Here is a 12605-nt window from a genome sequence, read left to right on the forward strand (position 1 = left end):
AGCCATGTGAGGGAATTAAAGTGAAAAAATGATTGGATACTGAATTGGTGACACTAATCTTGGGTGCTCAGCTTGAAACTGTAGAGATTGTATAAGATTCCTATGTATGAAGATGTGTGTGAAGCATCCATGTCTTAGAGTTTGTAGCTTCTTTGCTTTCCTGTCATGGCTACACCTTTTGTTTCCTATCAGAGTCAGCTTTATTGGCCATGCATGTGAATACATAGAAAGGAGTTTGATTCTTTTTTTGTTTCTTTTAATGAACCTACACACGAATACAGCAGACACACAGCAGAACAAGAACTAAAGTTTAGTAATTTGTCAGGTCAAATCAGTTTTATTTATATATCTCTATATCACATAGTACAAATCTGTATGCAAATATCATCCCTCATCCTTGTCATTTGCTGTTTACTTGTTTATGTATCCCAGGTTTACCCTGCTATAAAATATACTGTGTAGTAATGGTATGATTTAGTGGCATCTAGTGGTGAGAACAGTAATTGCAGCCAACTGAATACCCGTCCAATCTCTAAGCGTTCACAGAGAGTCTACGGTGGCTGTCAGGTGATAGAATGATGTCAACTACAGCATCGCCTAGGCTACTATGTCAAGAAAAGTAAATATTTTTTAATGTTATTTACCAGATTTATGTTTATTTGTATCATTTCAGCACAGAGTGAGAGTCTATTATATGTTGTTGTCAGTTATGGCTGTGCTTATCGCAAGCTGCAACATGGCAGACTCCATGGAAGAGGACCCGCTCCCTATGTAGATAATAATTGCTCATTCTAAGCAAATGAAAACACAATGATGATTAGCTCTAGGTGATTACTCACTAATGAAAACATGCTTTTGTAAAATACATTTCTGCCGACAGATCCGTGCAAATGGATCTTTGAATGTACTTGATTGAATTAGAAGATACAGAATAGCTGCCCCTTCAACACAACACTGCCTTCATTACATTGCTTAGTTATTAAGGGATTTTGTCAGTGAGTTATACTGGGGGCTAAACTTGCATAAGTGTATCCTGTGTGTTCAGAGTTGACTGAGAAGAGCTTCCTGTTCTTACAACACCTGTTGTCCCGTTCACCTCACATCTTGCCCTCCTCACAGCTTGAAAACCTCTGCACCAGGGTGAGTAAGCTTTTTTTATTAGGTCTAAAAAAAAAACAAGCACTAAAACTGGCAAATCTTACAAAGTTGACAAGTTTATTCTGATGCTGTGACAGTTTGGACAAAGGTCCATCATTATTCTAATGGTTTACAGATAAAGCAGTTACATCGCTGTCCAACACTACTGAGCCAAAGTGTGGCACAGGGACATTACTGTGACTGAGGCCTGTTTACCAGAGCCTAATCACCTCCAAAGGAACCAGAGAAAGAGGTCTTTGGAAAGACCAGCTCAGCACAGGGGAAAATCTCAACCTTTCTTCAGATCCTCAAGTGCTGCCTTTATTCACAGAATGAATTGAACAAGGAAAGACAACAATGACTCCAGTTCAAGATTATTAGGGCTTTAAACAGAAGTCTGGAATGATACCAGCAGTTCACAATCAGCATTCACTCTGTGTGTGTACTTTACACCATCTCTCACCAATAGTCTTGAAATTAGAGGGGTTTATGATCATTTGTTAAACTTTTTTTAGTCAATGAAATATATTTTCTACTCTTTCTCTTCCAGTTCAGATTTATGGCAGTGGGAGGAGACATGAAAGCCTGTCTGCGACCTGGTGCGTTTTTTTTAAATCAAGCTCTGACAATGACTGAAATGAATCACATGACTGATGACAAACTGACGTTTTACTGTAAAGACTGTCCTGTGCCAGACAAAGTGTTTATGTATCTGTTAAAAACTGATGAATATTGTCCAGATACAAAGTTCAGTTCAGCTGGATTCCCGTCTCTTTGAGGCACCTTAGGGTGGAGGGGTAGTGTGGGAAGAGGGTGGAAGGGTGCCTCGACCAGTCTGCTGTACCTGAGGTCATCCATCGCCCAGGCAACAAAACAAATCCCACTTTGTCACAGTTTCACCATTATTTCTAGGGGGCTTTGGCCACACCCACCAACGCTGGCCTGAGGGTGCGACCGTGAAGCTTGTAGCCCACTTTGGTTACTATGGCGACAGTGCCAGGCTCCTTGCCCTCCACAGGGGCGTGGAAGAGGGCCTCGTGCTCGTAGGGGTCGAACTTCTGGCCGTCAGGGTTGAGCTTGACCAGGCCGTGCTTGGTAAACACCTTCTGGATCTGGACCTCGGTCATCACCAGGCCGTCGTACAGGTTCTTCAGATGAGGATTCTGGCTCGTCACCTCCTCCTTGGGAACGCTCTCCGTCGCCTTCTCTAAGATGTCGGCCACCTCCAGCAGGTCCTTACAGAAGCCCTGAATCCCTGGTGATGGAAGAGAGAGAAAATATCATCCAGTATCTTTAAAAAAAACTGTCTACAGGATGATATTTATAGCATATATCTAATAACAAGAGTTGAACAGAAAAAACATGGTACAACTAGAGGAAGGTCTCAAGTTTGTAAAAAAAAAACAAAAAACAAGTGTGTTCTAGTATTTAGACAGTGCAAATACAAGTGTTAAGTAAACTAAACAAACAGCTTAAACTGTGTCATAAAGACAAGTTAGTGATATAGGCTAAAGTTGCCCTTTTTTGACCTGTCTAGTGGTTGGAATATTTCAATGTAGAATTATTTAGGTCAGTTAGTTAGTTAGGTCAATTTCTGCAGGGTTTTGTTAGGTGGTACAACCTGTACAAATGTTAGCTAATTGTTAGCAGGCTAAAATGGAAAAGACTCCTCACCATATAATTTAGCATCCTCTATCATCTTCTGACTCCGCGTCCTGAGGTTCTCCGTGTCAGCTAAGGCCCGCTTGTACTTTTCCTGAAAACACATAGTTTGGTCACAATCATAAAAACACATTATCAACGTTACCCAGTGCAGCTCAGGGCTAAAAAGTTTTTTTGTAGCGGTGGTACTGGTGGTATGTTTACACCATTTACAAATAAAAATGTGTGCTGCAACACTATATTCACTTTTAGTTAAGCTTAAACATTAAATTGCTCCATGCATTAAGATGAGGTTGAAATCATATTGGGGAGCCATACAATCACAGTGAAATGTCATTACAGCTGTTTACCAATTAAATGATCATGTCTTTAAACAAGGGCTGAAACAAACTAGTGTTTTTGTTTTTGAGTTATTCGTCAATTATTATTTTAATTAAGGGTCAGACCAAACAGGTTTTAATTTATGAAGAATACATATGAAATACTACACTAAATACTATAATGATTAGCATCACGCTGTCTGTCAGTTGCATCATAACACCAGTCAGCTCACTCGTGCTGGACAGGAGGCTGACCTGTCTGCAGCCAATGCAGACTTACTGTCATGTCCTTGAGCTGCTCCTCCAGCTGGGTCTTCTCCTCCATCAGGACTTTCTCTGCTCCACTCTGTTCTGGCTTCTCAGCCTCCTCCTCTGACCCGTGGCCATTCTTCTGCTGCGTGGCTGTACATAACAACCGTGGAGACGCCCTGGGTGGGAAAGGTCACACGACAGGTCATTTGTCAGGTGTTGGTGGTTACCACCTCGCTTGTCTGCTTTAATTACATTCAGAACCAATGCTTGGACCATGAATCCACAATTAACCTCTACTGTCAGTGCACTCATTGTCTAGGCTTACCTGTGCAAAAGTGTGTAAAAGTCAAACACCTCTCTGCACTGTGCTGCCTATTTCAGCTGATTGAATTGATATTGAGCCATATAACTGAAACCACACCTCCTTCAACATGCAATAACTGATCACTATGTACAGACTGGTAACAAAAAGCTGAATAAGTGAAGATACATATGTTATGTTCACAGTCACCAAATCTCAACCCAGCTGAGCACCTGAGGGACATTTTGTAACCCACCTGTACTGTACATTTAATTCACCTTCAACAGGAGTCAGGGTATTTTGGATCTTCTTAAAGACCTGCTAATTGATGGTATCAGACAGCTTCATTTAAACTGCTGCCAAATGTCCAACTGCCAGTAGTGTTTAATAAGAATGTTATGCAACTACTCTGTATTCCATTCACTGATAAATGCTTAATTACAAGTGTAATTTATTAGAATCATTGTAAGTAGTACAGCAGCCTGTTTCCCTATTGTGTCATCTTATGTCATCATCTCCCTTACTAGTGTGACATAGCGAATTCAGACTGTGATTCATGCTAGCACCTCTCGCGTTAGAATATGGATGAGGATCAGGAGGGCTGAACACACTGATGCAATTCGGTGCACTGTAAAATGCTTTTCAGTTGACGAAAATGAAATGTCTGAGAACACACACACGTCAGTTCAGGGTTAAACTCCACAGAACATACAACCTGAACGTTAGCTAAGCATAAACTAACTTCATCCCTCTCTTCATCTTTCAGGACGTGTCACGTTATGTCATCATCCTCCTGTTTCTCGCAATGACATGCTAACAATGATACACAAAGCCTGACATGTGAGCCAGACTATGCCCAACACACACACCACACACACACGTCTCCGTGGTCAGTTTAAGTCTGTATTTTTCATACAAAGGTCAACATTAAAGACCGCGGTCGGTTACAAAGGCTAACGTTGCTAGCTGGCTATAGCCATAAGATAACATGAGCTCTCCTCCACCCCGCTAAAACAAGCACAGCGTTTCAATAAAGGCACATTTCAATTATAAAACACTATTTACCGTATTAGCGCAGGCGAAGCTACTAGTGAGTAGCTCTGTCTCACTGCTCGGACACACCAGCTCGCCATTTTCCAAATAACTGTGCAGGTAAAACCTCCTTGTAACACACGCTGACGGGACGCACAACCTTGACAGCGGCAGTGTACAATTTGAGCCAATCAGAAGTCAGTAAGAAGACCACCTCTCCCAGCTGGCCAATCATATTCAGAGAAGAGTTTGACGGTAGATGGTAGTTTGGTTGAGTTGAAGTTAAAGGTGAAAGCTACACATGTGACCAAGGACGTTTTTTTTAAAGCCTTATCAAACAGAAGGTTACTCATCCCTTGGTTATTCAACTCCGACTGTTTACAAGGGTATATTCAGGGCGTTAATATTCTCCTGATGGTTACTGTGAAATGCAAAAGAAGACTTACCTTAATTAGAACTTAGCGCTATTGTAGTATTGTAATGTATATATATGATACTAGATAATATTTTCCCACAATATTCTACAGTAGTAGAACCTTTAGGCAGCAGCATCAATGGTATACAAAGGGAATGAAACACTACAATGTGTATGTGTGTGTGTGTATATATATATATATATATATATATATATATATACACATACATATATATATTTATTACTGTACCAATTGCTATATGTTAATGTGTTGTGTTAACTTGTTGATGATGAGTTGTTTTTTTTTTTTACAGGTGTCACAGTAAATATATTAAAATGAGAAGGGGGCACACTAAGGCTATATATGCACATGACTATCACCTATTGGTAAAATTGTATTTTATTTAATCACTCTACAGCTATTGTTGATTTCATATCTGTCAAAACTTGTACATGTGTGGTTAAAATTAGTTTTACACTCTACCAGCTATAATTTCATAATGAGGGATTAAAGCTGCAAGCAGCGTTGATCAGGCCCCCGCAACTCCACTGCACGCACATCTAAATCCAAAATGTCCCTGTGTCTACTTTCTTCACAGAGAAAACTGAAAAGATCAGTCAGCTTTGATCGACGCTGTCTCGGTGTGTGTGCGTTAAACTAATATGTGGAGACACCAGTGAAACCTCACAGGTAGTCCACTCGTGTGATATGACAAACTTTGCTTTGGGCAGAAGGAAGGCTCGTCTGTAATTCTAAATCTCTTGCGTGTAGAGAATATAAGTTAAGTTACTATTGTTTTAGAGCTATTAAACTAGAGCTACTGACAGTTATCCATAAAAAAAAAGATGCTGGTTATTACTTGAACTCTGCCTGGAAGCTGTCATAGGTGAAATGTGTGGATATGGATCCATTATGTGAGTTGTGACAGTCAAATTGCCTGTATCTTCCCCACGGCCCCTTGGGTGACACTGCCAGTTATAAACTGTTCATTCAGACGTCTTTTGTCACTCTGTCTGGTTCCCGTCAACTAATCAGCTTCACTGTGGATGAAAAGGAACCTTGCATCATCTCTCTCTCCCTCCTTTTTCCTGTCACTCCAATCTCCTTTTCATTTCCCGTCTCTCTCCCATCCTGTCTTTCAGTGCACATCTGACAAGGCGGAGCTAATTGATAGGCACGAAATTTCTCTTTGCTCCCTCCCAGCCCCGTGACTCCACCTGTTCACACGTCTCAGTCACTGCCTCAATGGGGGGAAAAAAAAAGGTAAAGGCAAATTACTCCTTCATTTTGCAGTAAGCGGAGCAGACAGGTTGGTGCTTCCTCATTAGGAGGAGGTTAGTTTCAAGAGGTGAAGCATGGATCTCTCTTGTTTCTGCTTTTGATGAGGACCCGCAGAGTCGGACTTTGATGTCTGTCATTAATGAACCCCTTAAAAGACTTTTGATTTGTGCTTAATGGGAAAGTGACTCAGGCAGTGTGGTTACGAAAGCTTAACAGCAGCTTCTGCTTCAGACTGGCGCCGTTTGATAGAAGCTTTAACTGTGTTTGTTGAGTTTTCTCCTATAATCCTCATCAAGCTTCATTATGGGAAGGGGAGGATCCAGTGTTTTCGGAGCCTGATCAATAACTAGAGACTAAAACTAAGGATATATGGCATCTGCTGCTCCAGTTCCAACTATATTGCAGCCCCTCTCTTTCTGCCTGCAGTAGTGAAGGCCCCCATCAAGGCTTTAACTATCAGCCAAGTGCCCCTTTCATATTGACTTTTCAAAGAAGAAATGACCACCTTGCTGTCCCACCTTTAAGCCAGCAGTGGAGGTAGTCCCAGAGCTTGACTGACATCTGTGGCATAGAGGAACACACACTGACCAATGCTGATGCTGTTTCTGATGCTAAAATAACACTGAGCAAAGGCTTCTTGGCTCCACATGTCTCCAGGTTTTTCACATACATTTATCTCTCCATACACTCTGTTCACTGCTAATGCACTTACTCTCAATGTCATGTCACTTCTGTTGTTCACTTCTGTTCAGCACTTTAGCTGCTTGTCTCCTCTCTGTGAAGTGGAGCTTGTCTGAATCTGTTATTAGAGTAATTAGCTTGGCATAATTCAGCCTGTTTAGCTGGATTTTTGCATGTTGCTGTTTGAGCAGGACCTGTTAGCATGGAAGCAGGTTCTCTCTCATGGTGTCTACTTCAGTGCAGTACAGGTGGGTATAGCTTGGTTGCTTTCTTCACACTACACAAAGACTAGGGCTGAGTTAGCTAGCTTCAAAGGTTGTAGATAGCATCAGTATGGGGGTAAGGCTCCTGTTCACTTGTTACCCTGGGTTTGGTTTTTGTGTCCCTGTTAAGGTTTGTGGAGAATTGTTGGCTGTCTTCTTGTGAGGTTGGCTTCCCTTCTACAGAGATTCATTCAGGATCCAAGAGTCTTTGATAGAGCAGTGCACAAAAGACCAGCCTCTACAGATTGTGGAGCACTATGAAGCTGAATAAGCAGATAAGAAGTTGAGTGTGAAAACTCGCCTATTGTTTGAGGCTGAAGTTTTGTGCCTAGCCCAGGGACATCTGAGCAACAAAGGGAGCTGTTACAGAAGCAACTAAAGCAGTAACTGGAGGACTGGAGGCTGAGGTGTGAAAGGAGGTAGAACCTGAACGATAAAACACTTTAACATGACTTGTCTCCCCTCTTTGTCACATGTATTGAGCCAGTTTGTGGAGGCTCATCCTTGACAAAAGTATCTGCTACAGTAAATATGCATGTTCATGACTTTGACCAGGCCCCTTAGTCATATCACATTATCCTCATCAGCTGATGCTCAGTTGTCATGGAAATGTAGATGCTTCTGTTTTTACAGATCACTTTAAAAGTTGAGTTTGTGAGTTCATTCTTGACCTTGTTGCTAAAGTTACAAATATTATTTTAAGCTAACTTGTTGTGTACTTGGTGCAGCTGTTACATAAATGTACAAGTTAATTAAAGTTGTTTGTGATGATTTTGTATATTCATACGGGCTTCAGTGGCGTAGTTGAATTAAAATATGAAATATTTAAAAAGAAGACTGTATTTTTACCTCTCATGTCTTACTTTTTGAGGAATGTGTTTGAAGGCACTGCTGTGACAGGTCTAATCCCCATTTCCCTCACTGACCCTCTCCTCATTTTAGCCCCTCTCCCATCCCTTCTTCCTGTCCAAAGTTTGACGGGGAACACATGTTTGTTGGGTGCTTATCTGGGTTAAGGATTTAGTCCTTATGAATAGTCATTGTGAGCACTCAGCCTTGGGGATAGAGCGGCAGACAGAGCTGTCTGTTTGTTTACCAAAGACGCTGGAACGACTTGTCTCTAAACCCAATGTCATATAAAAGCAGGGAGGAGGAGGTGGGCTGATGGAAGGCAGACACAAATGAGTGAGGGGCACGGACGGTGAGAAATAACACGAGGGCATGAAGGAAAATAAGCCTCACATCAAAGCCCACTTGTAACGGAAGAAAGGGCGAGAGCAGGTGGGTGGACGCACATTGTTTGAAAGTCATTTTTTATTTTTTCCACACAAACTAGAAGACAACATATTCAAGGTTGTTAAATTATTCATGTTTGGGGATTCTCTCCCAGCCCTTTCACTTCTCATCCAACAAGACTAACAAGACCTTCACAGTATTACCAAGAGGATGTTTGTTTACACAGATCAGATTCAGAGCAGAGAGAAAAGCTCACATGGGTCAGATGATTGCCACAGTTTTTAATGGGCAGAGTGTGCAGACCACCAGCAGGGGGCATTCAAACACACGTTTTAATGAATGGCCTTGGAGTGGTTTAGCTGTTATGAGACATGGCAGGAGGAACACATGAAATACACAACAGGGTCCCGGAAGGAGGCTTTTTAATGTTAGTGACACCCACAGGACAGCGCACAACAAAAAGGGCTTTCATTCATCATTTTCTTCTTTCTCTGAGAGGCATGCAGCATCACACACACACGTACACACTCTCACTACACAAAGAGAGAGGGAGCATAGCAGAAAGAAACCCTGTCACCGCCACTATCTGCACAACCCATCACTTTGTGTAATGGAGAGGGAGAGTACTCTAGTATGGATGCTAAATGAAAAAGTACAGTGAAATGGAAAGGATTAGTCCTCAGTACATCCTTCATAAAATATTATTTTTGTGCATCTCTAGGCTCAGTAATGCACCTGATATTTAAAGGCAGCTAAAAAAAAAAAAAAAAAAAAAAAAAAGGTCCTTAGATAAAATTCATCACAACATGTCCTAGGTTATTTGACAGGAAATCTAAATAAGGCAAACTCACAAACATTTCTGTGAAAGAGGTATTCTCCAGCTCCTCATGAGATGTCATTAACAGGGAGGTGAATGATGACAGGGTCACCGACCAGTGTGACACCCAACATTCATGTCCCTGCCCATACACAACCACATGGGTCTTTACAGCAGTGTCAGTGCAGCTTGTTCAGACAGCCTATGGCAGAGGGTTGAACTTAGTGAAGCAACAGCAGCAACTTTTGTTAAAAGTCATGAACCACTATCCATCGCACTCTGTATAAGTTACACAGCTAGCATGCTACCAGTGTTTGCTAAATATGCCATATGCCATATATGCCATCTGAAATTCATACTAGAGGCAAATTCTGGACAAAAAACAAACAAACAAACAAACAAACAAAAATGGAAGTAGTTCTGCAAACACATCGGAGATTACCTATAGGAATGAATGGACTTCCAACTGGCTCATAGTGGCTGACAAAAACTTTGTCCCACCTGTATTGGTATTATAATGCATTTCATGTATGTGTATCATTAAACTATCCTATGCCTATATTACAGACTGAGGAAATATAGACATGCATAAACACAAAGAAAGATGGCACCTCCCCTGTGACTCCCCCCTCCTCTGACTCCAGCTGAAGACCCTGGGCTAACTTTGAACTTTTGAGCTACATATCTTGACGTGACAGCGCTTCACTTCCCCTCATCCCTATAGACAAGCATGTCAGCCTCTGCACTCCATCTACCACCAACACATGCACACATACTCCCTCCATCCCTTTCTACCTCCATCCATCCTCTTTTCCTTCCCACCCTCCCTTGACAACAATTAAGACGTTTGCCTTGCACGGTAAACAAATCTGTCACAATTAGTGTGGTTACAGCAGGGTGCGTTTCAGTCGCCTAGCTTGGGTCCAGGGTGGTGGTGGTGGTGGTGGTGGGTGGGGGGAGTGGAGGCACTGGGAGGCTCTTGTGCCGGTGCTCAGATGTTTAGCTCTGTTGAAAATAAAATCCCAGGGGGAGGGCTTGTTTGATTGAGTGGGAGTTGTGGGCGGGAAGGCTGCTGGAAAGTAGCCTGACTCTCTGGGGAAATCTGACAAATGGAAATGTATTGTGAGAATTCCCAAAGCAAAAATTTCCATCAAGCAGTGGCAGAATAAAACTGCTTCGATGTGTTTATTGCTGCAGTGAAGAGGGTTTAAAGATGCTGAAAGTTAATGGAGCTGAAGCCTTTTAAAGTGTGGGAGAATGCTTTTATCATGGTATGACAACAGAACTTCATGTCCTGACTTTTACTGGAGAGGTATACTGTGCTGACATGGTCAAAATGCTGTGTCAGACACTTTTACCACGACGGACATAGTACTGTACTGGTGAATACAATGAACGATGTACATTTTGTACATGTATTAGGTCAGCTTTACAGATACTACATGGATTCTCAACCATTCAACATTTAAAGTTACAAAAAGGTCTTGAATTTCATTGGTTAATGAATCATTTCCTAATTCTTTATAGATCAGCTGCGGTTGCCAGGTTGTGAAAATCCCTTTGGTTGTTGTTTATTAACCTGAAGCAGGCAATGGACCATTAGACCACTTGAAGTTGGGGTGAGCGTGAAACTAGTTCATACAAAGTGTGGTCCATTCACATCTAAAGGTACAAGTCTTTAACTGTTCCAAAGAAGAAGGACAGAACTTTGGATGACCCACACAATCCAGCTGCAGGTCGTAGTAGCAGCTGTCTGGCTGCTACATGTTATTCTACATAGTCCATGCCAAAAATCCAACACCCTTGTGGATAGTGTCAGTGTGGCACAACTCATTATCTCTAAATGTGTTAATCTTATATGTACTCACACTATGCACCTTTCTGCATTGCCAAAGCTCATGACTTCTTTTACCCTACAGTTTAGAAGGGATATTTTGGAAGGAGCCATGTGGGAAATCAGGTCACAGAACTGCTTGAACTACAAGACACTGACAGAAATTCATCCAGTCATCCAACAACCAGATCACTGAATGCCTGGGCGATTAATGAGGTGTCGCGACCTATCAAACTGAACAGCAAAAAATGAGCTGATCTAGTGGAAATACAGGCCGATTCTAAAACGTGTTAGGGCGACCAAGTGTCTACCTAACTTCAGACTCCCCAAGTGTGCTGTCAGTTCTGCCCCTTCAGTCTTTTCCTACACATGCATTAACAAGTTTACTTAGAAACCTATAAGTGTATATCAAAAATATCAGTTACACAATGTTTGCATCAGACTAAACATGTCAGTGCTAGTCATCCAGTTCAGATAAAACATATACTGTACATCTTCTCCTGTCCTCATAAATGGGTTAATGCAAACAAAGCCAGCACCCGTAGCTCTGATTAGCCCATCATCCTTGAAGGTGTATTGTAGGTCAGCGTGATTGCTCTGATAATTAAACCTGCCTATGACGGAGCTCTGCACATAACTCATCAGAACACAGCCTGCATAACACAGCAGTGAGCCACTCAAATGGGTCAGCATGGTTGGAAAAAGGAAAGTGTTTGACAATCAGTGCGGTCTGAGCTGCCGGAGGACTTCACTATTTGACGTGGAAACACCATTCATAGGCAGATGCATGTGAATATGAGCATTCTTTTCAACATAAATCACACAAATAAATTCTATTAGCATGTATGCTGCAATATAGCTTAGAGCACTTTGAGGTATAAACAAATTATTACTACTCTTTCTAAGTGTACTCAAAACAAGGGTAAAAAAAAAATCAGTGTGCCTCCTGCAAGAACCAGTTGTTGTTAAGTGACATGTGTGATTTTATAGCACAGTTTTCTCATATGCACATATTTTTCTTAGGTACAAACAAAATCCTTGAGTAGTTCAGACCTGTTGTAGAGGTCATGAACAGATGCTTTTCTTAGTGGCAGGAAAACACACTCATTTGACTGAAGAATTAAATATGAAAAATATGACACCAGAGATTTTTTTTTTTTTTTAGGTAGATTTCTTCACAGCAGCTTCTCAAAATTCTTTCACCATCTGTCCAGTATCATCCTCTGTTGCCTACACCTCCTGTGGGCTGTAATATTCTCTAGTGTCTCTCTCAGTGAATGTCGTCCCTTTGACTGCCTCACATATTAGTCATAGACCGCTTTGCTTTAGAAAGGCAACTTTTGGCATTTAACTTCATTTAGCCTTAAACCATT

At 41.5% G+C, this 12605-nt stretch overlaps 1 protein-coding gene across 1 annotated transcript; it reads right to left on the reverse strand.

Annotated features, from left to right (window-relative positions):
- Positions 1-1198: 1198 nt before the first annotated feature.
- Positions 1199-4895, reverse strand: grpel1 (GrpE-like 1, mitochondrial). The gene is made up of 4 exons (XM_018674302.2): positions 4738-4895; positions 3400-3547; positions 2812-2893; positions 1199-2392 (listed from the first exon to the last, which is right to left on the reverse strand). Exons 1-4 carry the CDS (start codon positions 4803-4805, stop codon positions 2046-2048), a joined length of 645 nt encoding a protein of 214 aa, XP_018529818.1. The 5' UTR covers positions 4806-4895; the 3' UTR covers positions 1199-2045.
- Between the last annotated feature and the right edge of the window lie 7710 nt (positions 4896-12605).

This window comes from Lates calcarifer, linkage group LG14 (genome assembly GCF_001640805.2).
Source record: "Lates calcarifer isolate ASB-BC8 linkage group LG14, TLL_Latcal_v3, whole genome shotgun sequence".
Lineage (NCBI taxonomy): Eukaryota > Metazoa > Chordata > Actinopteri > Centropomidae > Lates > Lates calcarifer.